The 27,068-nt window shown below is 40.2% G+C and overlaps 2 protein-coding genes across 3 annotated transcripts in view; one reads left to right on the forward strand and one right to left on the reverse strand.

The window, feature by feature from the left end:
- Positions 1-27,068, forward strand: part of LOC124294122 — a 172,802-nt gene that overhangs the window by 116,171 nt on the left and 29,563 nt on the right. The window lies entirely within an intron of this gene.
- On the reverse strand, positions 1,342-25,575 carry LOC107226658 (homeotic protein empty spiracles). The gene is made up of 3 exons (XM_015667543.2): positions 24,205-25,575; positions 13,670-13,842; positions 1,342-2,222 (listed from the first exon to the last, which is right to left on the reverse strand). Exons 1-3 carry the CDS (start codon positions 25,052-25,054, stop codon positions 2,001-2,003), a joined length of 1,245 nt encoding a protein of 414 aa, XP_015523029.1. The 5' UTR covers positions 25,055-25,575; the 3' UTR covers positions 1,342-2,000.

Here is a 27,068-nt window from a genome sequence, read left to right on the forward strand (position 1 = left end):
AAACGTCGAGTATAATTGTTTCTTCGAAATTGAACGCTTGTAAAAATAATATCGTTAACGTACGTAAATCATTAATGCACATGTAGGTAAGATATTTTTTCATGACACGAGTTGTCATATCATTTATTATTTTGTTTGTATCGTTATAGAATACGACATGATAATTTTATTTTTGAAAATCTTATTGATTTGCCTCGCTTCTCTTGGTTTTGTTAATTTTTACTCATTATACATTATACAGTACATTCGTACGTCAAGTAAAATCACATTTATTATTTACAAGTATATAATATCGTTAATATAATATGTACAATAAATTATATTCGTTCACCCCGTTTCACATATTACATGAATATGTGTAATATAATTGATCAGAAAAATAATAAATCTGTGTCGCGTTTTGCATGATTTGGTCAGGAAATTCTTATTTGTAGTACAAAGTTGTCGTTTATTCACACATGATATAATTCTCGGTTCGGTTGACTAACGAAGGATATTAAATATGAGTAGGCATGTAATTTATATCGTCAACGTTCCCCAAGCATGTATTTTATAACGACATGTGGTGAAATATCTTTTCACTCGATTATATTGTGACTTAGGCCCGACTTAGAGCCCGAGCTTTACTATTTATAGATACCGTTCTCTTGCAACATTTCTTGTCTTTCAATTATTTATTCATTCGCATTTTATTTTCCACTCATCTCTCAGAAATATTACACGAGAAGAAAAACTGGGAGGGTCTAAATCAGGCCTCAGTTGTACAGAACCAGGCGAGATTCTTTTTTCATATCGTTGCACAGAAATTTCCGATCAATTTCTTCGGGCGAACAATAGTTAATAATAATAATTTATAATTTAGTACATTTCAGACATCGAATAATAAAGAATACTGTCAATTACACATATATATACATATATGTATGTATATATAAAATACATATAATATATATATATATATATGTATATATATATAATATATATGTATAATAGTAACAACTTAACTTATAAATACATCGGTACACACTGGGTTTCTTTTCTGTTTGTTTGTGTTTTTCATTAAAATAATATGTTTGGCACTCACAGTTTTTTTTATCGCTTCTTTTTCATTATTTCATTTTCCTCTATTGTTTTAGGTCATTTAGTTCACTATATATACATATATGTATACATATATGTGTGTGTGTATGCGTATACCTATATACAATTTGACACGCGTCATATGTTCAGACGTATCTTCGCCGCTGTTTCATAATAATCGTGTGTGTGTATATATATATTTATATATTATATATATATATATATATATATATATATATATATATATATATATATATATATATATATATATATATTTAGGTACTAAAAATTTAATCGAGTGTAGAACGATAAACGGTCACACGACACACGCACACGGATCAATTGCGCAGAACGTAACTTCTTTATATTTACAATCGCTAAAAGTGATCGATTTGCATATTCAAGTTTAGGTCACGCATCGTACAGTTTATTCGATTTCTCATAATAATATGGCGAATACGACATGGCAAGAGATAATTGTGTAGTTAGGTACGAAGAGCGTTTTTCCTCGATTCGCGAGGGTGACCTTAAAAATTCATCGCTTCGGTCGAAGGTAGGCAGAAAGAAGTATGAAAATACCGAAGGTGAAAATTTGTAGTCGTTTTTCGGCGCGACGACGCGAAACTCCATCCCCTTAATCGACGAAGCTCGTTCACCTGATCGTAAGAAACTCTGACAGCCCTTTCCTCGATAGGTTCGGGTCATCGAATTTCACTGCACCGAAAACACAATATCCGGAGGAAGCACGCTCCTTGAGCATTATACGATCGTCCTCGTCCTCCTGCAGTCGAATCTACGCCCCTTCCTTCAGTTTTTCCCCGGGAAAATTGGTCGAGCTCGCGCACGCGTCCGTCATCCAAAATTCAAAGGACTCGGCGGATCTCTGAGGCCTCGATCTAGTCCAGGCAAAGGACGTCTAGCTACGCTTCGGAACCGCTCGAGCACTCGTCGTTCTCCGGATCGATGTGTTCGTCCTCGTCCTGGTGGTAGTCGCCCGTCTCCTGCTGCCACTTGCTGACGTGATGGGTGTTCTTGTTTGCTCCGTTGTTGCCGTTGCCCCCGGATTGCTGCTGCGCCTTGGCCTCCTCCTCCTGCTGCATCCGCTTATGCTTCGTCCGCCGGTTCTGGAACCAGACCTTCACCTGGAACACGGGAGAAGAGGAGGTCAGAATTGTCCCCGCAGCGAATTAATCGGGCGCAACAACGGCGCGACGACCCTTCGGCAGAGGCCCGACCCGAACGAGGGTTTCCGGTAACAATGCGCCCTAAGATCCGTGAAACCCCCTCGAATCATTGTCCGCGAATTGACTCCGAGGCAATGTTCCGTCGAGGGTTCGCCCCTCCGATCTCTATCGGGCCGGAAAATCAGCATTGTACCGTCTTTTAGCGCGTCGACGATTATTCAAAGGGTTCGATGCTAAGGCATTGCTGACTCGAGCCATTCGACAAATCGACTTTAACCCCATTGAATTAGCCACGAACGCCATTCTTATATGTAACGTTTATAGATTCGGGAAAGTTGTTTCTCCAACGCTGGCAACAGAACAATTAATTTTCACGTTACGAAAGGAAAATCGAATCCAAAACTTTTTGCAGTACGTGAAGCTCGACACGCGCATATCAATTCTCCAAAGTAGCGAAGCGCACTTTTCAGTTTCGAGTTAATTGACTATGGAGAAGTTCCAATTCATTTCCAAATTGCCAATCGTTTCCACAAGTGGGATTTCTTCATCGTCAAATTTCCCGGTATTGATCGAGAACCGCGACTTGCTATTTTGGTAAAATAATGTCTCAACGATGACTTTCGCCTCGACAACACTGAGGAAAATTTCATTTGTTACCTACCGTAACTAGCAATCTTCAGTAAAACAGGTATCGTAAAAAAAAACTGTTTGTATATTATTGGTGTTACGAAAAACGAGGTACGCGTAACCATTTTCCGCTATTGTCGATCCTTTTTTGGTAATTGCAACGAAAAATCAGTTTGTTCGATTTACTCTACTTTTTTAGTTAAACAAGCCTTTAACGTCGATTTATTGTTGCACAGGCGTTAAATTTTCGCAACAGTTATAAGAAAATATAGTAAGAGTGATCGTAACGAGAAAGAATAGTAACGAATACTAGACTTTCCGGTAACAGCTAAAAAAAACTAATTTTCATTTTCTACCTAGAACCATATTTTTCGATTGTGATAAAAAATGGAAACAGTTAAGGACTGAGCGGTAACCGGAACTAAAAATATCCCTCGGTGTAAGTTTCGAAAAGAAGGCAACCATTCCTCCGTCTTACTCGCCCCTCGAAAATAATCGTCCGCATTCCAAAACACAACACACTTCGTGTGAAATTAGGAATTTTCAAGTTGACCGAGAGATCGCTTTTCTTCCCCGCGGCGAGAAGAGTTATTTTCAAATCCGTTGAAAATTGATGGCGAAAGGGTGTCGCGGATTTTCCACCAACCGTTGGATCCCTGTTATCATTGTATTATCACAGGCAGGCGTGTGTCTCCGATGCGTGCGCACACAATGTAACGACGTGAACGATAGGGTGAGGCAAAAGTTTTCAGCCATCGAATCGGCGAAAGGTTGTCGAAAGAAGAGGGGCGGCTGAAGGCAGGGATAAATCCGGCGGGTAATCCCCGGCGGACGATAAAGCAGCCCCCGGGCGAGCTATTCCATCATCTCGGGGGTATTAGAGACGAACGTTTGAACCGGAAACGGTACCAACCCTCCTGCGGAGATTTCGACGAATCAGAAGTCGGAGACGCGGCGTAGCCATGACTACCGATGCCGCGGAGGGTGATTACCAAATGGGGGAGCAGCTCCCGCGGAACCGGATTAAACGATTAAACCGTTAGCGAATCGCGGGGTGAGTTCCGATGGGATCGGATACTGCGAGCTTGAAAGACGGGGCCTCCTATTTGCCGCGGTAATTGTTCGGTAAGTGGCAAGCGGTCTCGTCCCTGCACACCCCACATATTCTGCTGACGACGATTCGGCGAGCTTCGATCACGAGATACGTGTCGTCGTGTTCCCCAAACTGAGAGAAATTTTTAGTTCCTGTTTTCGCTCAGTCCTTGACTGTTTCCATTATTTGTCACAATCGAAAAATATAGTTCTAGGTAGAAAATAAAAATTACTATTATAACTGTTACCAGAAAGTCTGGTAACCGTTACTATTCGTTCTAATTACGATCACCGTTACTACATTTTCCTGTAACTGTTGCGAAAATTTAATGCTTGCGGAACAATAAATTGACGTTAAAGCCTTGTTTCTGGGTCTAGTCGGGCCTTCTCATGACTTTCACGACAATGTTTCCCCACTAATTCCCAACCGGGGCCGGGTCAGACGATAGTTCATTCGCCTCGAATGATTTGGTCGACCGTAAAAAATAGTTGAAAAATTGTTTCTTCCGATAGCGATCAAATGGGGATTTATCGGGGCATCTTGATAATCTTCAGGATTTCACGTGGCTACCAAATCAGGGCCTCAGGAGGCATTCAACAAATACGTTTGCATTTTTTGGGCGACTTCACCCTCTCCCCCCCCCCACCCCTGTAACAATGGATCGTTTGACCAGCCCCCCTCCCCCCTAAGATAACGCGTCACAAATCCCCCCTTTTACGGCTCCAAAAGTGAACGCGTTTGTCGGATGGTCCCTTTTAGGGTAGCTTGTGTATTATAAAATGGTACAATTCCTGCACAATAACGAGACTAAATTGAGTAAATATATAGTCAATACAAATATTTATAGTCGCGAATTCCCGGGAATAAAAAAACGAGCTGCACCTAAAATATGAGTAAAAATTTAATTAACTCCCGACTGATTCCCGAAGCTCATAATCAATCAATTATTCTATCGCCTCGAACAATTCATTATTCAGTTAAGGATGAGAAATAGTTGAAAAATTGTTTCTCTTCGCAGGGATTCGACCAGGTTTCATCGGGACCCAAGTCATGATGATTATTATTTGATCAAGGCCTCTTAAATTTATCTTTGCGTAATAAAATGTTGCAATTTCGGATATAAATTTCTTTACGATCAGTTCCCGCGCACCATGCACGATAATACTCGTATATCTGTAACGGTGATAAACATAAATTTATCAATACAAACAATGATCAAAGACACGTGTTCTCACGGATGAAATAACGAACTCCGGGTATGTAATTAAACAACCGCGGTGACAGTGAGTGCCCACAATATACGTCAGCAGTGAGTTACACCGCTGTGCGCATGTTTAATAATAACACGATGGGTTAGTCGAGATGGGCGGAGTCGAGGCTCGCGGTATGCGTCGTCGATCGTGCGGGAATTAATTAATCCGGATTATTAATTAATATTCTAATTACGCAAGGAAAGGTTGGTAGCCCGGTAAGGAACGAACGCTGCAGGCCTACGCTACGGATAATAATAATGCGCGCGGGATACGGAGGCATATGCTCGATCTATCAAACGCTTTGTAACCACTGTTCGATATAATTACGTTTATTGCTGTGCGTTACAAGAGCCGCACGTCCGTGCAGATTTAACTGCGGTGACAGGAAACTGGATATTCGCCTAACGAAAGTTCCTGCGATGATGAATGAAATTTTAGTTGTCTCATCGAACAGCGATATTGTAGATCGATCGCGATTTATCCTTCGGTTTAATATCATTGTTGCTGTGTCGGAGCAATTTATATACACTAATTTCCTAATTATATACTTATTACGACGCTCGTAGAGTAAGGCGAAATTAAAATGCACGGTTAAAACCGCGTAGCGTGAGATTTTATCGGCACTTTGGTGGAATTAGAAATTAGGCATGCTGTTTAAATCGAATTCTCTAACTACGATTAACGTCTTTTATCGTTAGAGGCTCCGGTCACAGATGCTGTGCGACTTACGCCGATCTTTTTTCTTTAGGTTTGGATGCAAAATCGGATCAAATACCGTCGATGAGTGAAAAATTACGTTTTTACACTCTTATAGGCGCTCTTGATTTGCAGAAAATAGAACAAGGGAGAAGTAAAAAAACTCGAATCTTTCCGTACACGAATTTCACAATTATTTTTCAAGTCCTAACGCCTGTACGAAAAACGACCCTAAACTACGGAGTGAATTTGTACCTCTAACTTATAGATAATACAGAATTCCCATAAGAAGAAAATTGAGGGTTTGAATTTACCCTCGAGTTAAGGATTTTTTCCAGTAAGGGAAAAGAAAATGTATGAATTTACGTTTGCATATGAAGTTGTATTATGAAAAAAAAAAAAGAGTTCAGTCTACGTTTTGGAAAAATATCGAATCGCCGATCGAGCGGCGATAAATTCCAGTGTTTTTCACTCGGTTTACCCTTTTTCGCAGTTGTACGAGTTCGATATGAAAAGCGAAAATATAGCTGATTGAAAATGGACCGGAGTCGGCAAGGTGCGAGCGATCGCGATGATCCCGGATCGTGATAATCCGGGTACAGCACCGATGTCACGCTCAGTAAACCCATTTTTAATCCCCTGAACGGCGGAGCCCTTCGGTAGTAGCGCGAAACGATCGTCCGTTAAATAAACGAACGATATTATTTTTTGATCGTGTCGAGGCGATATTGCCAGGGCAAACACCGAGTGTTCTCCCAACACGCGACGCTCGTTATCTGGGTATCTGCCAGCCGACGGTCCGGAGGCTCTATGCCTCTATACGCTTCGGTGTTATTCCGAAATATGAAACGACACCGCATTAGAGTTTTTCCCGGGGAAACCTTTGCGGAGGGACGATGTTTTTTTAGGACGAAATTGAGCCCACGTTCCCTCCTCAATATCTCCCTGAATTACGTTTTCATTTCGCCACCTTCACACGTACGTAATCCAGGGGTACATATGTGACGCACGGAATTATATATATATATATATCTGATCCTATATGACGTGCTTTTTATACTTTACAATGAAAATCGACGCAGGGAAATTTAGATTTGTGTACGGTTGAAGCGACAGAACGATCAAAGAGAAATTATCCACGTTGAAAATAGGAAATTGCGTATAAACTGCGGACGATGAAATATTTATTGACGGTTTATGGAAACAACATTCTTGTGAAGAAAAAAAATTGCGACGAATGCAATTGACGTAATTGACGAAGCCGGTGTTTATGAAATTCCGAGATTACGAAAGCTTGCACGTTGAAATTAGAAATGTTAGAAGTGAAAATAATAACTGGATCTCAGAACTCGAATGAAAATTTCATTCGTCAAGGTACGGTTTTCAAGCGTATAAATCCGAGAGGATGGATAGGTATGAAATGCACTACCGGTTCTATTAATACGTGCACCGTCCGATCTGTATGCGCGTAACGAAGTGACAGTGACATGCCGTTTACGCATTAAGAATCTTAAATAGTACCCGCTATACCTATGTACTGGAAGATGAGAAAGGAACAAATATACATATAAATCCTCAACTTATTAACGCGAGGCAATTGCACAGGCATTAGGTTGGTCTTTATTTGGGGTGTTTTAGAATTTTTCTGCGGACAAGGCGGAAAAAGTTTGCAAATAAATCAATAAAAAAGTACGCGAAACCGGGAGCCTGTAAGCCAACCCTAAGTACTCCCGCCAAGGCCATGAATTTTCCCATGTAATTTCAATGGGAAATCGGCCAATTTTTTTTAGAATATCTATGAATATAGGAAAGACATATGCCGAGTTTCAGAATTTTCAAAATACCATTTAGGCGGGGGTGAAAAAAAATAGTGCAGTAAGTCCGAATTCCCATTGAAATTACATGGGAAAATTCATGGCCTTGGCGGGAGTACTTAGTTAGGGTTGGCTTACAGGTTCCCGGTTTCGCGTACTTTTTTATTGATTTATTCGCAAACTTTTTCTGCCTTGTCGGCAGGAAGATTCGAAAACACCCCGAATAAGGACCAACCTAATAGGCATACTATATAAGCATAGCTTCTCTCCACATGTAATATGTATGACAAAAATCAAAAGGATTCATTCGAGTGCCCAAAAGATTATCCTGTAAAAAATTAATCAGACGTATTTTATTTAACGTTAAATTCGGCACAATTTCATTTGAATAAAATTTATTTCAATAATTGCAAGTCTGATTCAACTGTGAAATTTACATCAATCAATTGGCTAATTAATTCACACAATAAATATCGCCGTTTCTCAAATATTCAAACGAAATGAGAATGAAGAAAAACGGCTTCGTATATCTAATGAAATTTACTTCTCGTTCTTGTAATAATTTCTGTATCATTAATCGAATAAACCATGCACGTCACGTGATCAATGTAATTAGGAACGCACACGTACGTCACATTACAGAGCAGATATCTGCGTGTACGTCTCTGTAAAAAATCGCGAATACCGCGATACGCGTACTATAATAATACTTTGCTATTGTATAAACAGCTCTAAAATAGGCGAGCAATCGTGAGTAATCCGATGTAATATTCGCCAGCAAGTTTTACGGCTTCCGATTCGCGTGCACATGTTGTACTTATTTACGAGGGTGTAGCAGCACTAATTCTCAAGATCAATGATAAGACCCTAACGCGATTACACAACTGTACCGCTGCATTGAGTTTCGTAATTCTACGCTAGCAGAGGAAAAACTCGGAAATCTAGCCCAATGCTGAATTACGAAGTTTGGAAATCGGATCCGTTAATAATTTACAAATCGCGCCATGTCATATCACGACGAATCGCGTTTGATTTCCATTTTTTCAAAAATTACAGACACGCGATGTAACGAAATTCCCCCGAAAATTATTCGGAAAGAAAAAAAAAAAAAAAAAAAACAATTTCCAAGCCATGCAGCTTTTTAAATTTAAATTTATAATTTGTTTTTAAAACGCAAGTAGCTCTGAAATATTTCAAATGACGAGATTTTGTACGTTTGGAGTAGAATTCTGTTTTCTTTCTTTTTTTTTTTTTTTTGCGTTTGATATTTTACTCTCGCAACTCTCATATATTTCATTTGAATGAATTTATGTGACAAAAATTTAATACGTGGGACGCGGACGGTATAAAATTGTTGAGAAGAGAAAAGGAAGAGGAAGATGATGAAGAAGACGAGGAAAGGAAAAAGAGAAAGAAATAAATTCTTCCTGGTTTACGAGACAGTTCGTTATAACTGTGTATAATAATATTACTTGATCGTCACCACGATATGAATCATTTGATATTCATAAATTCAAAACATATACCCACGGAATAATATCCAGGCGTGACGGTACACGTTCTCATTAAATCTGTTCGATCTTCGCCCGAGTGACAAACGTTTTATTAATCGATCCTAAACGAAATCAAATAAATCATCTGCAGGTATTATTCTTCAATAAACACGGGTTGGCTAAGTGTCAAATTTCTTTTATTACATCCACGAATTAATAACATTATACCTAAAATATCCCCATAATATTATGATCACGTGAAAATTCTTTACGGGATTAAAAATAATTTAAAAAACATAAAATCTTCCGGTGTGAATGAACTCTTTGCAATAGATTAATTGAAAAATATGAAGAAACCTGAATAACGCATCTACTTGTTTTAGAAAGAATTTCATTCGTTTCGAATTTGTCTAATAACATATATATAGATATGTAGGTTATTGTTTGTTTGGATTCTAAATTGATTTTGCTATGGAGATAATTTTTAAGAGAATATTTATCGCGATGTTATCAATCTGTTTTTACAGTCTAGTTTTGAGCTTCGGTTTGCTATAAATCAATCGCAGGATGGCGATCATCACAGCTTTCGAAAAATAATACAAATATCCTGTAATATAAATAACAGTTTAAAATAATCCACATTCAAATACATCTGTATTCAAAATAAAAGTGTAATTAATTCACTGGAACAGATGAATTTTTATTCTACTGTGAGACAACCGTTAAATTTCAAATATCGGTATAATAATTGGCAGCGATAAGAGACGAGAATATCGAACGGTTACCAACGCTCCTCAAAATTGTCAATATTTTCCTATTTCAAACCAAGGGAGTTTATGTGATTCGGTCGTGCCAGTTTCGTTCCCGCAGTTGTAATTTAATTTGTGTGATCGAGAGTGCAAAAAGTGAACTAGCATAACACACTGGATGAGATGTAGCTGCTGCTGCTGACTTGCAGAATCGCATCGTTGCAGTATTCGAAGGTAATTATAATATCCGTCTGATTATGCCGATTGTTTATGATTCTGATTGGAGTCGAATGAATATTGATTGTTTTTAAACACATCTCTTTCCGCTCGGCGAAATCAACAATTTTACTACTGCGAAATGCATTAATTCGCTGCCAATTAGCAATTTTATTAATCAACGCCCGAAAATCAATAAAAATTTTATGGATTGATATAAATCCGCAGTTAAAAGAAACGATTTCATAAGCGATCAAATACGGCTTTAGAATATATCAGAATGTAAAATTTCACGAAATCGAACAAATTTACATCACTCATTATTTCCCCGATGACTATCTAAAGATAAATCTTCTGCTCGATGTGGTTTTCGGTGTTTACTTTCTTACAGGATTTAAATTCTGTCTGCGTTTTCTCGTGAAGTTTCAAGTACAGAAACAAGCAGTTCAGATCTACTTGTTCGCGAGGAAAATTCGTCGCATTTGTCGAAACAAATTTCGAATCGAATAAAATGAAACTTTTACTTTGCGTATGGATAATCTACCGTCTACTCATATGAGTACGAATGAAATTTATTCTTTCAGAAAAAAAGAAAAAGGAATTAGACCAAATTTGTTTAGAGTTTAATAAGTTTTCTCTTCATGCTTCAGATAAAGAAATTCGAAAAAACGAGAAGGTATCCCAAACAAATTAGTTGGAATATTTACTTGTTCGAGACAAAAAATTTCATCGCATTTGTTGAACAAATTTCGAATCGAATAAAATGAAACCTTTACTCCTTACTACATTGGATTTACTACAAATGGATAAATCTACTACACAAACATACGAATAAAACGTATTGCTTAATAAAAATGAACGAGACGAAATTTCTTTCGAGTTTAAACGATCTTCTGCTTATATCCACCATATTTTAATTTCGCAAGAAATGCGCAGGCATACGTGAAATGCTTGTCGAGTAATAATCAGCCGCGGGCCCGATTATCTTTCAATTTGCATCTTTTGTTTGGTAAGTGGTCAATTCCGGGCGGTTTAATTACTTGACGCAATTACGTTCGCCGCCTGATCGAGTCTCGCGCATACCTGAACCGAGCTGCTGTCCATATATGTTGGGACTGGGGAATCGTTAATTATTCACCGCCGCCATTAAACTCGAGGCGAACGGCTCCCGGCCGACTCTTAATTTATATTTCGAGCTCGCTGCACCGCGGGCTTCCACCACCACCTCCGACGACGAGGCCCAAAGCTACGGCCCAGACCCACATTTAGGTACTACCTCGAATCACGATCCGTCTAGATGCATTCCTCCGGACAATTAGCGATTTACTCGAATTCACGCGATAATAATCTGCAGATGATTCGAGATGAAATTTTCATACGATTATTACTGGCTTATACGATTCACCATTTTGAGTTGCAATAATTTTTACAACAACGAAGAATAATTCCTTGAATTGTTCATTAGTCGTCTTATTCAAACTACTTGTATTGTCGTGATTTTTTGGATTCTGATAAAAATTTAATTTCAAGTTATAATCGCTCGAGATTTGAGAAACAGTAAATGAATTAATCAAATTGGAGAGAGTTCGACTGATAATCATGTGTCAAATGCAGAGAATATTCAACTATTCAACGGAACCGATGAGAAATGAAATTATTCATAACAGCGGTGCGTATAAAAAAAAAAATCCCGTCAAATAATTTACTTTTATTACTTTTATTAAATCGTAGAAGTAATCGTGAGAAATTTTTCGACCTCGAATAATATATTTCCAGTAGCTGATGTAAAACTTTATTGCATTCACGTCAAGTCAATTGATAATTGTTACAAATATAAGCCTGCAGTTATTTAATTTATTGATTTCCGGCTTTAATTCTGTCTGAATAAATAAATTGTGAAAGAAAAAAAAAAGATAAAGAAATAAATCTGAGATGTAAGAAAATTCCCAGCTGTATCCCATCGTGGGTTCTATAACGAGTTAATTGTAACAACCCCGTCCCGTAAAATGGTTGCCATCGTTCAAATGCGCGCGCATATTAAACACAGTGCAGTGTGTATTCACGTTATAACACGCCTGGACATTTTCTGCCCCTGAATTTAATTGTCACAGTGATCCCCTCTCTTTATACATAGCAGTGTATATATAAAGAGAGAGAGAGAGAGAGAGAGAGAGAGAGAGGGAAAGAGAAGGAGGAAATATTAAAAGGAATGAAAAAATTTTACCGTCCTTTATACGTTGTACAGTGTGTTAAATCACACTGCTTAATTCTCATACAGCTCATACGCGGAACCGTTAAATGTCCCCCGTGTCAAATTATCATATCAATTCCCTCGTTAAGTCTAGGAGGAGGGGCTCGTGTGCTTACGCTGTGCACAGTCGGCCATATTGGAATACTAGTTATATCATTCGACCGCGTGAAATGATAATTCGGATGTAAGAATTTGAAAACATTCAATTTTCGATCCTCGCTAATAAATTCCTACGATACAACATTTTTATATATTTTTTCAGAACAGATTTGTTAAATTCACAGACATTTTTTTTCCAAGTGTAATATCGTGCACACGATAAGCTGATAAATGTTCTCGCAACTTTTGAATTAATTTCATACGTTGTCGGGATTTCTGAGAAAAGAAAATCTCACGAGTGACAATTGTAAGTTTGAAAAGTTTTGAATAATTGTACGAATCTTCCGAAGGTTTCGATATAGGTACATAAGTTTGTTTGAATTACATTGAACGAATTAAAATTATACGATTGTAGTTCGATTGCTGATCGCAAATTGTCTGCAACGTGAGTAAATACATAAATATATCTTTGATAACACTGGTCTGCAAAAAAAAAATTAATTTTTTTGTCCTCATTGTTTTCATCCATGATAACATCGTATTTGGTGCTCTAAGCACGGAATTTAACATGCAAATAAATACGGCACATAGATTTTAAATACAATGTTCATTTAATTATAAAGCGATATTATCAAAGTAACAACAATTACAAAAAAGTGAAAAAAGACTACGGTCCAAATTGTACAGCAAAAAATGCTAATTTTACAGTCACAAGTTATAAAAATATCAGTATATTCATCTTATTATGGTAATATGGTTCAAGTTATTTTGTAGTTTGTTTTCTTTTCATCGTTTCCATCGAAGTTTCTCGGAGAATCGACCAACAAAAATCAGCAAGCATTGCTGCTGACCATTTTCCTCCTTTCTCTTACGACTAGCTAAAACCTATTTCGTACGTACATACGTTGTTTATAATGTTAACGCATAAAACGAATTAAAAAAAAAACCTAAATTTATGATATTTCGGAAAAAAATTGAGACGTGATAGAAAAAATCGGCCATCGGGAACAGATTCAGAGCATCAAAATCTTCATATTTATGGCATAGTTTTTTGAAGGAGGATTTTGTTGCAGACCAGTGTAATAAGTCTGATGGGAAATGAAATTTTCCTCACCTGTGTTTCCGTCAACGAAAGAGCCTGCGCCAATTGTTTTCTTTCCGCTCCAACGACGTAGTGATTTTTCTCAAAAGCGTGTTCGAGCTTCAGAAGTTGACTGGGACTGAACGCCGTCCTGATTCTTTTCGGTTTTCTGAACGGCTGTAGAAGGAATCCGGGGATATCTGGACCTGAATAAAAAAGTTGAAGAAAAGCGGAAACCGCAATTAATCAAACCGTTCTTGACAATTAGAGCTCATGATAAAAATGTCGTAAACATTGCGTTATATGACATATGTATGTGTATATATATATATATATATATACATATATATATATAGTGTAATTATATCTTGACCTCTGTCAAGGAAATTCTTATTAATTATCACAAATCGTCATATTACCATGCAAGTGGATGTTTATTGTGGTTTGAAGTATAAAATTTGAGGAAAACGTTTTGCACGTGCTGTTGAATTCTTCAGTGTTTAAGAATCGGCGATAACGCTGCAGCGGGTATCAAGTTGGCCAATTAAAGTAATTGTACCAGTTATTGACACTGTCCCAATTATTGACCTTTTTTGGTTGTATCTATTTGATCGTAAGTTTTAAAATTAGCAAAAAATAAATTTGCAGTGCTTGACCCTCTAACAATTGGTTTTAATCATCGAGCAATTTGCAATTTGTGCCGTATTTAGAATATTGTAAAATAAAAGGGTCAATAATTGGATCTAAACGTGTCAATCACTGGTACACTTACCTTATTCCGCCGCCCTTGGCAAACTCGACCAAAATTCGCGAACGTTAACAGAATCTTACATTGAGAAAAATTTCATTTGTTACGGTAACTAGAAAAATTCAGTAAAACAGGTATCGTTAAAAAAATTGTTTGAATATTGTTGGAATTATGAAAACGAGCCTACACTCAACCATTTTGCGCTATTGTCGATGCTTTTTTGGTAATCGCAACGCAAAATCGATTTGTTCGGTTTACTCTACTTTTTTAGTTAAATAAGGCTTTAACGTTAATTCATTGTTGCACAAGCGTTAAATTTTCGCAACAGTTACAAGAAAATATAGTAACAGTGATCGTAACGAGAAAGAATAGTAAAGGATACTAGACTTTCCGGTAACAGTTATAAAACTAATTTTTATTTTATACCTAGAACTATATTTTTCGATTCTGGTAAACAATGAAAATAGTCAAGGACTGAGCGGTAACCGGAACTAAAAATTTCTCTCAGTGTACAAACACATAAAGGTGAAATAACTTTGTTAGAAGACTGTGGAATAACTGAGAAATTTGATCTTTGACTAAATTTGCCTTGTGCAAAATTTTCAGCTTATAGATTTCTGTGTCATCCCCTAGGATCTCCATTGATTTTTCCTCTGCTACCCCGTAAATAACATACCTAATATATTCGGAAAGCAAACTGAATTCGCCGGCGATGTATTCAATTATTTTGCTATAGCGTGACCATTTCCGGTCAGCCTTGTAGGCATAATAATTACTGCTCTGCACGATTCTAGTTGTAAACGCATTGATCAAATATTGCCTTTTCCACCCTTCGAACGGGTTGACGCATACGGTGTATTGCCTGTGCTAATATGCGCACTGCACAGGGGAAAAATTTATATCCTGGAGGATATATTGTAGGATAATATGTACACGGGGATATACATCGCGTTCTTTGTGAACATGCACGCGGTAGAGATTTTTCCCCCGTTTACACTGCAATTACATTTTTGTTTCTACCTATCGTTTTGTACGTGTGCAGGTATACTTGTATCATTATTATACTTGTGCAAAATACGAACCGCGCGGTCTTTCCGTGACCGAAACCGCTGCGGGCTCGCTATTTCTTCAGTCCGCTACATGCGAATGCCTCATACTAGCGTCGTGTCGGGAGCTACGATACAATGTGATAATTGTTCAACTGCAGATTGCTACACGAATTGGTTTGATGAATATGTAGTTTAAATAAACGTATTTTGCATTAAAACGTAACACAGTTATTCGATACAAATTTGGTGCACTTACGTGTCGCTTTTTTTTTATATCAGAGACCGAACAATTTTTCGTAATTATAGGGGTTCAATTTAGGCAATTGTAACTCCAGGTTTCTTGACTGTTGCATTGGGCAGTGATCAGATCATTTTCTGTATTGATTCGTGTTGAGAAAATTGTACTATAGAGTTTATCTGACATTCCTCACTGAATTCAGATTAATTTGATTCAACGTAGGCTAAAATTTCGTCAAATTTGCCTATTCAAATAACTGATGATAATCTTAATCAGTTTTTACAAGTTTCTTACTCTCGATTTGATAAAACAAAAAAACTTAGTCACGTAATTGAAAGATCTCTGAAATCTCGTATTATTCTGTGGTCAAAGGCTCATTATTCTAGTTTTCGATCTAGCTTGAAGAATCAAACTTTGAAGTATACGTTTTTGTATCCAGATGTTCTTCATCGTTACAGAATTCGACGAACTGACTTGTTTTCAATCATTGTTAAAGTAATTCGAGATATTTAATCGGTAGAATCTAAGCTCGTGTTTGTAATCGACTCGCTTTCTTTTGAGTTTCTGAGGAAATCGTCGTAGCTTGCGAATACAGTAAGTCGATATATATTCAATGGAAACTAATCAATCTCACACGCTGAATACCAAAAGTATAATTGCTCTATAACTCAAACATCGTTTTAAAGACCGAATAAAGGAGGCATTTAACAGGCAGTTTTGTGTGACTAATTTTCTCATTCTCCTTCATCCCATATCCGATAAGCATCGCGTCGTTATATACGCGAGTCAAATCCGCGCTGATCTGCGCGTAAAAGCGTTTGAGCGTGGCGTATAGCCGAGTAAAACTTCCTAGATTTTGCCTCGCGGGCATTCTCGGCGCATAGAGCGCACACACTGACGAATGTAACAACACGAGCGGAGGAGCTTGAGTCGAGTTTGAGCGCGACCCAGTAATTACCGGCAATTACGTGCAGAGCGAGCTCACCACGTAGGTATATTCGAATCCTACCCACTGCACTGATCAGGCTGGCCGCGCAGCTGAGGCGCCCTGAGCGACTTGAAATTATACTTTTTGAAATAAAAAATGAAGCGGAAGACGAAGAGGAAAGAGAAAAGGAAAAAAACAACAGCCAACGAGACCAGATCGTTACAACGTATCAAATAGGCGTAAGCTGTGCGTGCAGGGGGGGCGCCTTTTTAATTGTTACGCAACGCTGGGCGGTTGGTACGCGTGCACGAGACGTTGAGTACCGCCATTTTGTCTGCGCGCGCAACCAGCCTAACCTCAAAATTTCTTTTACACGTAACCTGTGCGTATAACGTTTAAAACTCGTTTGTTATTCAGGCGATAATTGCACGGGCACGCCCGTTATATCTACTCAGTTATGTAGATACACACGATATAGCGGAGCAAAGCCGTGCTTTATGCGTGTAACATGCCTCGCCGCTGCATAGATGTACTTTTATATATGCGGGAAAAAGGCATGTTATTCATTTTAATTATATCCAGGTTTATGCAGTCGGTATATGTATATATATATATATATATATATATATACATAAAGATACCGAGAGTTGTTAATTCACTTCAGGTTCTAAGGTTTAAATATAAACTGGCTGTTTCAACGACATTTAAAAAAAAGCAACGACTGTTGATTATATTATTGTGATTAGTGAATAATTCTTATCACCGATCAGGTCACCGAATTATATTCATAGAAAAATCAAACCTATGAATTCGATCCAGCGATTCAACAAAACTATAAAATTAGTCATGTTCAACATATAATTCCATGAACAATGACAGTAATAAAAATTTATCCGAATGTTTCTGTACGAAACCGCACGCGATTAATTCGTTCCAGTAGATCGATATGGCGATTTGCTTTTTTCCATTGCAGGTACACAGAAGCGGTACTTTTTTTTTCAACTCCCGGTGTATGGATTGATTTTTCCTTACCCGGAGTCAATTAAATTGAAATTATACATGCGATATGTTTGACCAGGCTGCCAGTTGCAGCGCGGGCTCTTATAAACGCGAAAGCTGCTGCGGGTCGAGAGGCACGTTCGAAGTATAAAATAGCGCCTCGTTAAGCAGCCATTTTACGAGGTAGCCTATTTAAAACGTAATTGAAATTGCTAATATTGATTATTAAGCCTGCAGACATGCACAGAAACGAAATATATATACGTTTATATATATATATATATATATACACACCCGCCATATGCACGTTACATTGACGTACATTACACATGATATAATTTTTCATCAACGGAGTATTTTATATATGTGTGGTTCATTTTTAACAAAGTTACCAAAAATTTGACGAGAGAAGGAAAAAACTGAAAGTGCACAAATCATGAACTTGAGAGTAATAATAATAATAATAATAATAATAATAACAATAATAATAATAATAAATACCTATAGATAGTTTGATGAAACGACATATAGTACGGTGAACGCTAGGTGTAGGTAAGATGTTAAACGAGGAACATTAGTTGGACTGCCAGGCGAGCGGATTGCCGAAACTTAATTACCAGCTGGGTATAGTGTAAACGTTTGACAGCTACCGAGATTTCAATATGAATACGTGCACACCGTTGCAGGAACGAGTCAACTTGGGTGGGTTATGTATATCCGTTGAGGATAATGCTGTATCTCACAATTCATTTAACACTGTTCATTAAACACTAGACGAAACGACGTTGTGTGCGAAGATGACGGTGACGTTTGTGTGCGCGCGAGCAGGCTCAGGTTGTGCAGTGTTTGTACAAGAAATTCATAGGTGGGTCTTGAATTGCTGAAATATGAGACAACAAATTTGTTAGGACAACACTCGTGCGTCGCCTTTACTATACAACCAATACCGTATACGTGTAACGGGCAATTATGGTAATGGCAATTTATTAATACCTAATGTATTACCGGTTCATGTGCGACTGGGGTTTGACTTGGTATTAACCGCAACGCGTAACAAAGTTATGGTAACACTTAGTTTATATCCTTGATTCGGCCTCCGTTCCAATGTCAAGAAAGGCAACCGAGCGTGACGTCAACTTCGGTATGATAAATTAGCAAACGGATGAAAAGTAAGTATCACGAAGAATCATTCGATTCAACTCTGACCGCGAATTTTTAGCATCGCGCCGCCAGATGGCGGGTTCTTCTCACAACCAAAGTGAGCTCCCGTCCTTATAATATATTGCTGCGTAGCGATTAAATGTTTGATTGAAGTGATCAATTTAGTTCAGTTTGGTTTAGTGTAGCTTATTTGTTTTTTTCTAATGTCGCTGATCGCATTACGTTGAGGAGTAAATGTTTTATATAGTTGTGCAATATATATGTTAGGGTGATCCTTGTTTGGGGGGTTAGAAAAATTTTCAACGGGACGCCATCCGGATCTGTTCCAAATTATTAGGAAAAAATCTGTGGTAAGTTTTAAGCCTTCAAGTCAACAACGATAAAATTTAAAAATTTTCACAGTTAGTTTCTATGATTATAAGCAACAACTCTGCCAAGTTTCAAACAGATCTCTCAATTTATACCAAAGTCATAAAAATTGCAATCACTAGTTATAAAAACTACATGTATTTTACATTTAACACTCGCAGAGCTTAGCGGCACGTGTTCCAGTTGACATAGAGGTTTGAAACCATACCCATTTTTTTCTTTGCTTGTTGTAGCAAAGATTGTTTGTTGCTTTTTTCAGTTTGATCAGAAATTCATTCAGTCGTAAATTTGCCCCGGGGATGCGATGAGCGCATTGAAAATTACTATACGAAAGCGGAGAAAGTAAGAAATGATTCCGAAAAAAGTTATTCCATGGAATACGTTACGCTGTATATGTATAGACAGCACATACACGACATAATACTTCGTACCTGTGACATGCTACAGGAAAAAAGTGTCATCGTACGAAATAGACACGAGTGACAACAGGACATTCAGCAAAACGTTGACAATCGGGGTGGAATGGCAGCGTGAGGTATATAATGCGTATCATACGGTCTACGGATGAATGGAATAATCGCGCTGCTTTGCTCTTTACCACGTCTTTTTATTTTCTATACACAGTATACCTTTTCCCGCCTCGCTTTGTTATTACCTTTCCTATTTCTATTGCGCGATTCTACATTCCCCTGTCAAAAAATGGAAGTCTAGCTACCTACCGACCCCCCGTCGGGCTTCAGCGTCATGTCAGAGGGCGGGATTCTACCCGGTTAGACATAATGCAACTGTTATTAACTTCTCTTGGACACTTTACCCATGGTGAAATGTGAAACGAACCACGTTCCGAACCGTTTTCCAACTAGATTCATTGATCAAGATAACGAATACTTTTTTTAAGAATCCATTCCGCTTTTTCGTAATCGGGTATGGAAAGTTATACGGAATTCAAGTATCCGGTGTTGAGATTTCCAGGCTTCTTCACCCTGTCAAGCACCAATGCATCGTTCTAGATACGATTTGTGTCAAGGATCTGACTCGAGAACGTTTTTCCTCTGTCAGTTCGAAATCGTTTGAGGAAAAACGAATCGCGGTGAATCTGCCAGAGGAATTAAATCAGTGGAAACGCTGTTTATTTTCAAACCATTGTTGAAGGGTAGGCCGTTCAGTGCTACACACTTATCGATGTAGTCTAGGGATTTGGCCGGGTGCGGGAAGCATGATTCAACGCGATTCGATTTATGTATTACCCCATGATCTACGACCAAGTTGATTATATACTTAAGAACGGTGAACAAACTGGTCAATTAATCACAGGATATATGGGGGTTAACTCATGGGTCCAAAGAGAAGGACACTTAGGCCATGCGGCGAGCCGGCGTTCAGTAGAGAAATCGCGGCTATTGCTCAAAGCGTAAATCAGACGAATGAAAATTCATGCATTTCGAGTGTACAGCGTGAAAACATAGATTGACCCTCGCAAGCAATTAGCCTCTTAATTAATGGCGTTGTTATATTTTCGAAAGGCTGAAGCAATATCGAGCCTGCTTAAGTGCAGCTTTGTCCGTTATCTTGCAATTAGCGGGTATCAGTAAAGACTGTGTAACGACTCCAGTATCACTCTTTTTTTATTTCTCTCTCCCTCTCTCTCTCTCTCTCTTTTCACTCTCGTATAACGCGAACACATGTTGGTATTAGTTATGCTCGTTCTTGAATAACCACACGAGCATTATACTGCATCTCACTTTACGTAATGTGCAGTGTAAAGGAACTGCGATGCACACTTGCGTAAGTGCGACTGAACTTAATCGTCGCAACCTCTAGAGCGATAACACGCGTAAGTTATTCGACACCCCAAAGTGAGTCGACAATTTCATTGTACAACGAATTCACGAAGTCAAACGACTTTGAAACCATTAAATCGACCAAGATAATGAAAATGATAAATTAACGATAGTCAGGAATTGGATTTAATCCGTAGAAGAAAAATGCACTTCCATTGATCAGAACTGATAGAAAATTTTAGTTTCGGTTACCGCTCAGTCCTTGACTATTTTCATTTTTTACCACAATCGAAAAGCATAGTTCTAGGTAGAAAATGAAAATTAGTTTTCTAGCTGTTAACGGATAGTCTCTAGTATCCGTTACTATTCTTTCTCGTTATCATCACTGTTACTATATTTTGTCGCAACTGTTGCGAAAATTTACCGCTTGTGCAACAATAAATTGACGTTAAAGCCTTGTTTAACTAAAAAAGTAGAGTAAACCTTAAAAAATGATTTTGCGTTGCGATTACCAAAACATTATCGACAACAGCGCAAAATGTTTTACGCGTACCTCGTTTTTCGTAATTCCAACAATATTCAAACAATTTTTTTTAACGATACCTGTTTTACTGAACTTTTCCAGTTACCATAACAAATGAAATTTTTCTCAGTGAACCATTACAGGTAGAGCTTCTCCGTTAAAAAAAATGAAATGATTCCGCGTCTTGCGCAGTGAAAATCAAAATCCAGGTCGAAAATATCGTATCTACTTGAGTAGATATTTAATTTTCGAACAGCTGCCCGATAGTTATTACTCGACATCCAACGTGCGAGAAGGCGAATGGAAAGAAATGTCGAATAATTGATCGGGGATGAGAAGTCACAGGAGCGACCGGAAGCGTAAAACAAAAAATAACGCGACGACCGAAAACTATACGACGGAGATAATTGATGTTTGAGTTGTGATACAACGATACGCATCGTGTACACGGTATAACGTAAGTGTAAGTGGGTAAACAGTCGGTTTGGTACCAACACAGAGAGTCATTCCTCCGCAATGACGACCGGTACCAAGGGGGAGGGAGGGAGTGAGCGTGACGTCATTACGGAACAAAGATGGCGTCGATGTTGCGATTTTTCTGTTGCAGGGGGGCAGTAAGTGGGCGAGAGAGCATTCCCTCGGTCCAACCTGGTCACGTGCGTGCTTCCAGCTTATGCCTGTTAGCCTATCTGGCTACTGATTGCCGCAAATTTATGATAATTGTCTTTCGCGGTATACGGTGCATGGTCCGGCACACCTCGAGCCTCGACTAAGGTATTCCGTCAATGCCCGACCTCGTTCGAACGCCTTTATAAAGCCGGCGCGAAAGTCCCCGTCAAGTTACAATCTGTTGTTTGATAATTGGGCTTCGGCCAATCGGCGATCTCTGCGACGGGCCCGTTTTGCGGGTACGAATATATCTACCTACGTGGTGGTAAAGTACAGCAGAAGCAAACTCGCACCGATACAGCTTTTTCCACTTTATAGCGTTTCGCGTACACTTCAATAACATTAACCCGCACAATGATCGCGTTAATCGATGCCTTCGGAGTGAAATTAATCGCTCTCGCAACTCGCGGTACATACTGAACAGGATACGGGAGTCCAAGAATGGGCAATTTCATTCTTATTGCAAGGTACTAATGATCGGTCCTGGTACAGCCTCTTCTAGGTTCGTCTTAAATATGGGAAAATGGAACGAATACAAACGCTGGCGCGTTATTACAATTAGCAGTTTCTAGGCCTACAATCTCGGTTACCTCATTAGCTTACTCGTAAAATTTGTTCGAAAGTAGATCACTGACACTTCGGATATAACGAGAGTATAAAGAACAACAAATGACTTTGAACGTCTGATAAACCGAAGCGCGTCCTTATCGCTCTCTTATACTCCACACCTCCCTCTCCTCTCTCATCTCTTTCTCTCTCTTTCTCTCTCTTTCGGTTTTTTACGCTTTCAGTGTTAAGCAACCTGCGTAGCGACAATTATAATCTTATCTTGGTAAATAATTTTATACGGCATTATATATATATATATATATTATCGACATGCTAGTTAGACTCTTGTAAACTTCCGTCATTCGGATATTCAGCCGACTTGTGGGCTGCTTGTATTCCCAACTTCAGCAAACAATTTCCCCGACGTCAGTGAATATTGACACTTCAAGATGATTGTACCGATTTCCTTTCGCGTTATAGTTCGATCTGTCGTACAACTTTAGCTCCATTGAAATGTCGTCGTGTTTATTGTTTGACGACAAAATTTTGCCAATTTATGGAAAGAAGCAATCTTGCTTCAATATCCATTGTACGGATGGACTTTATTAATACCGTACATAAAATTTTGCTCCAAACAATACCTGTCTTTCAAGTCTAAAAATTTATTGTATCACCCAAACTCACGTGACAAATTTTTTCTGGCGAATAACTATATTTTCTTACAATATACAGTCACTTTGGTTCAAAAATTAATATTATCACACCGTGACGTTTGGATAGATTGGATAGTCGAGATTTTATTTTTTAAACATTTCATGAGGACTCTCGATCAGAAATCTTTTATCAGAGTGGCTGAAGACTTAGTACTGATGATAATTTGAAAAGCTTCTCGATTGCTGTCTGTCGGTAAATTGTAGAATCTTTCAGGTACAGTGTTGGATGAGTTGTTCGATCGCTTTGATCACTAGCTTTCTTCACATTACATTGCTAAGTTGTGTAACTATTTAGGATGAAGAATCCATCGTCAGAAGAATTCGGGCACTCAACTGTATAATGCACCTATAATAGACGATTGCTCCGATTTTACAATTAGTCAAATCATCAATCACATTCCGATGCATTTGGATAACTTAAGCATCGTCATGATCCCGATTACTCGTACTTCCTGAACATAAACGAGTGGAAATTGCCGATATCAGTGAACAGTTACGGCTATAGATTTCGTGGCTATGAGTACAGTGGCTGATATTTCCAGAACGAGTAGGTATACTAATTACAAGTGCGCGGAGTCATTTACGATTCGCTGAACGTCACGCCAGTGAATTTCCACCGTTTATGAAAATGAAGATTGCAACCGATCAAGTAGGTGACGAGGCTGAAGTTGACAATATAACGCTCACACTTGCAGATCTCAACGATCCGGCATAACTCGCTTGTTATTAAAACCGAGCGTCAGCGACCGTTCGAGACTTGGACGATGCTCGATCGGCAGAAGCTGAAGGTACCCCTGCACCGATTGTCGCACGTGGAGTTGATAAAGAGGGTCTGACTTACCGCCGGGAAACCTGTGAGGGAAGATCCTCCCGTGCCTGGATAATAGCCATGGATAAAGGGGGTAGCTGTCTCTGGGCGGCTGATGGGGATGCGGCGGTGGGTGTGGCCCGCCGGGGGGTCCGGGGTGAGGATAAGGCCCATGGGGGGGTCCGTGAGGCGAGGCGCCGTGGTGGGCCTGGAGGGCGACGGCTAGGTTCGCAGCCTGAAAGTGCTGAGCGGCGGCGAGGTTGGCAGCGAGGGCGAGTTGCTGGGAGTGGTACTCGGTCTGCCCGGGCTGCGTGGCTCCCGGGGGATGTCCAGGAAGACCGTAAAGGGTTTTGAGCTGCTCGGCTGCGGCGACGGCGGCGGCGGCAGCGCTCGGAGGCGGCGCGAGGTAGTTGGGACTGGGCCTTACGACCCCGGGTGGTGGTTGGGGGTGCCCACCGACGGGCGAGTCGCGGGATATCCGGTGCGGGGGACTGGGACTGTTGTTCGGCGTCGAGCCGCCGCTGTGGCTGTGGGACGTGGTGCGGTTGAACTCCTGGAGGTGGTGGGTCAGGCCCAAGGGGTGCCCGTTGTGCGCGGGCGTGTGCCTCGCCGTGGGATACGACTCGACCGAGGAACTCCTTGACCCAGGCCTGTCCGAACCCTCCGAGTGCCCCCCGGGGGACTGCAGCGAGGCCTGGCGGCCCCGCATCGGGCCCGGCGAGGAGGACCCCTCGACCTCCATCGGACTTCCATCGCGTTCCAGGTGATCCGCGACCCTGTTAAGCCGGTCCTCGCGGCCCCCGCCGACTATCGAGTCGATGCTGAAACCGATCTTCGGCTTCGAGGGCACCGCGACTATCGGCGTCGGCGCGAGTGGCATCATTGTACGTGTCGCGGCCAGGTTAACTCGGCAGCCTTGCTCCTGCTGAGACCCCCTTTGTCCCGTGCTCAGCGAGTGTCCTGACGGGGCCTCATCTCCTATACTACCCTTGGCGTTGCCGTTGCGAGGGTCATTCGTTATTCAACCACCGAAGAAAACCACTCAACTACAAAATTATTATCCTCTCTATCCCGCACACTGTCACACTTTGATTACGCACACCGTGGCCATGACCGCGATGATTCGGGGGACCAGTTTCACTTCCCGTCGGGGCCTGACAATCCTTGTACGTCCAGAGTTCAGGCGACTCCGGATCTTGTAAATCCAGAGGCTTCTTCTACCCGCTCGAAAACCTATCGCGCACTGTCACTTACTCAAACGTCCACAAAACAACATTTATCCAACCACTGTACGTCTTCTCCTCACTGTCAAATCGCCCGATAACCTTGCGTCGTTTCGATGCTGCGGTGTGCCTGCCGCAGCTGCGCGAGGAGCGGCGGTGTCTCGGATGCTTCTGGCGTCGGGTCTTGATGGTGTTTGAGAGAAAATTACCGACTAAACGCCACTGCCCCCGGTGGTGGGGGGTCAGTTCCACGTCCACCTACCGCCGTCAGGGGGAGGCGGGGGCGGGGCCAAAACAATCTCCCGGACTCGTCTGCTCCTCCGGCAGCGTCATTGGCTCAGATCCTTCGGCCGCGCCTTCTCTGCCCCCAATCTGCCACACGGGCAAACCCTATTTGGAAGGTGGTGGGGGACGCATTAGTTCGCGATGGGCGTTGGACGAGGCGCGGGCGCTTTTTGCCCCGGCATGAAAATGAGCCGTTTAATTAATACGTCTGGCCCGCGGAGTGTACTGTTTCTTAACCGAGTCGGAGGCGGGGGAATTCGACACGATGTTCGGGGGTGGGGATCGCTACCTTTCCCACTCATTTTTGCCCCGTATTTTACACTCGACGCGTATATCTACACGGTAAGGGACACGCTTCTTATTTTGCCAACGGAGTTTCCTGCATACCTACTTCGAAATCCACCGCCGTGGTATTTTTTGTTGAACTCGAAACCTTGTAATTATTATCCTCAATATACCGGACTCTTTTACTTTTGTATCTTTTACTCTCTGGCTGAAAATCAATATTCATTCGTTAACTCCTCTTTGGATCGTACCAATTACGAGTTTCCCGTCATCTCGTTCTCTCATCTCACGATTCACCAATGTGGGTATCACGCAAATCTTCGTGAAACCGACTTTTCGCGAAGCTTGAATCAACTCCTTGCACTTGAAAGTCGACGCGAACTCCACCACCTGCAATTTTGCCAAATTCCAACGTTCATTACCCTCAATAAACGGGACATTTTATAATATCCGTTACTCTCTGATCGCGAATCACGATTCACTCCTATAAAATTTTCGCTAGATGTTCTACATCGGTCAAGTTCTTGTTGTCCAATTCTCTCGTCTCGTAGTTGACACTGGAATATCTTGATGAAATTGACTCTTCGTAGAACCGACGGTCGTCTTGAAATCAGGTTACACAAAAGACCCTAGGATCTGTAACCCTGAAATTGATGCCTTTTCGTATCCGTTCAATGCATTCAGACGTACCTACACTGCCAATAAAGTGACTCGGGAGCAAGCGCGGTGAGCCGTGCACGAGCCGGCGGGAATCGAATTGGCTCACAATTTTATTTCGGTGTCCGAGGAATCCTGGTTTTACTTTTTCGCCACCGATTACCGCCGCTCTAGCTATATATGTGTAGGTACATAGGTATAATAAGATTATTCACTCTTTTGCTGTTAATATTTTGTTTGTGAAGCTAATTCTTTGCAGACGATGCTCTCTGTATGGTATATGATATATTATGATACATTTCTACTTCACGATGCGGCTGCATTATTCACTTAAATGCACCGTGCAGCTTGCGATATGTATACCTATTGTGATTGTTAACATGCGGTCATTTTGCGAAAATTATCATGCGTAATGTAACACATTGTCAACGCTGCGATGCAACATAA

This window comes from Neodiprion lecontei, chromosome 4, assembly GCF_021901455.1.
Source record: "Neodiprion lecontei isolate iyNeoLeco1 chromosome 4, iyNeoLeco1.1, whole genome shotgun sequence".
Classification (NCBI taxonomy): Eukaryota; Metazoa; Arthropoda; class Insecta; order Hymenoptera; family Diprionidae; genus Neodiprion; species Neodiprion lecontei.

What these genes read in the sequence shown, in the direction of transcription:
- LOC107226658 (XM_015667543.2), bottom strand. Translation starts at nt 25,054, where the DNA reads ATGATGCCACTCGCGCCGACGCCGATAGTCGCGGTGCCCTCGAAGCCG. An exon ending in CCCTCACAGGTTTCCCGGCG is followed by an intron (nt 13,843 to 24,204) that starts GTAAGTCAGACC and finishes TTTTTTATTCAG; the next exon opens with GTCCAGATATCCCCGGATTC. An exon ending in TTTCGTTGACGGAAACACAG is followed by an intron (nt 2,223 to 13,669) that starts GTGAGGAAAATT and finishes CCCGTGTTCCAG; the next exon opens with GTGAAGGTCTGGTTCCAGAA.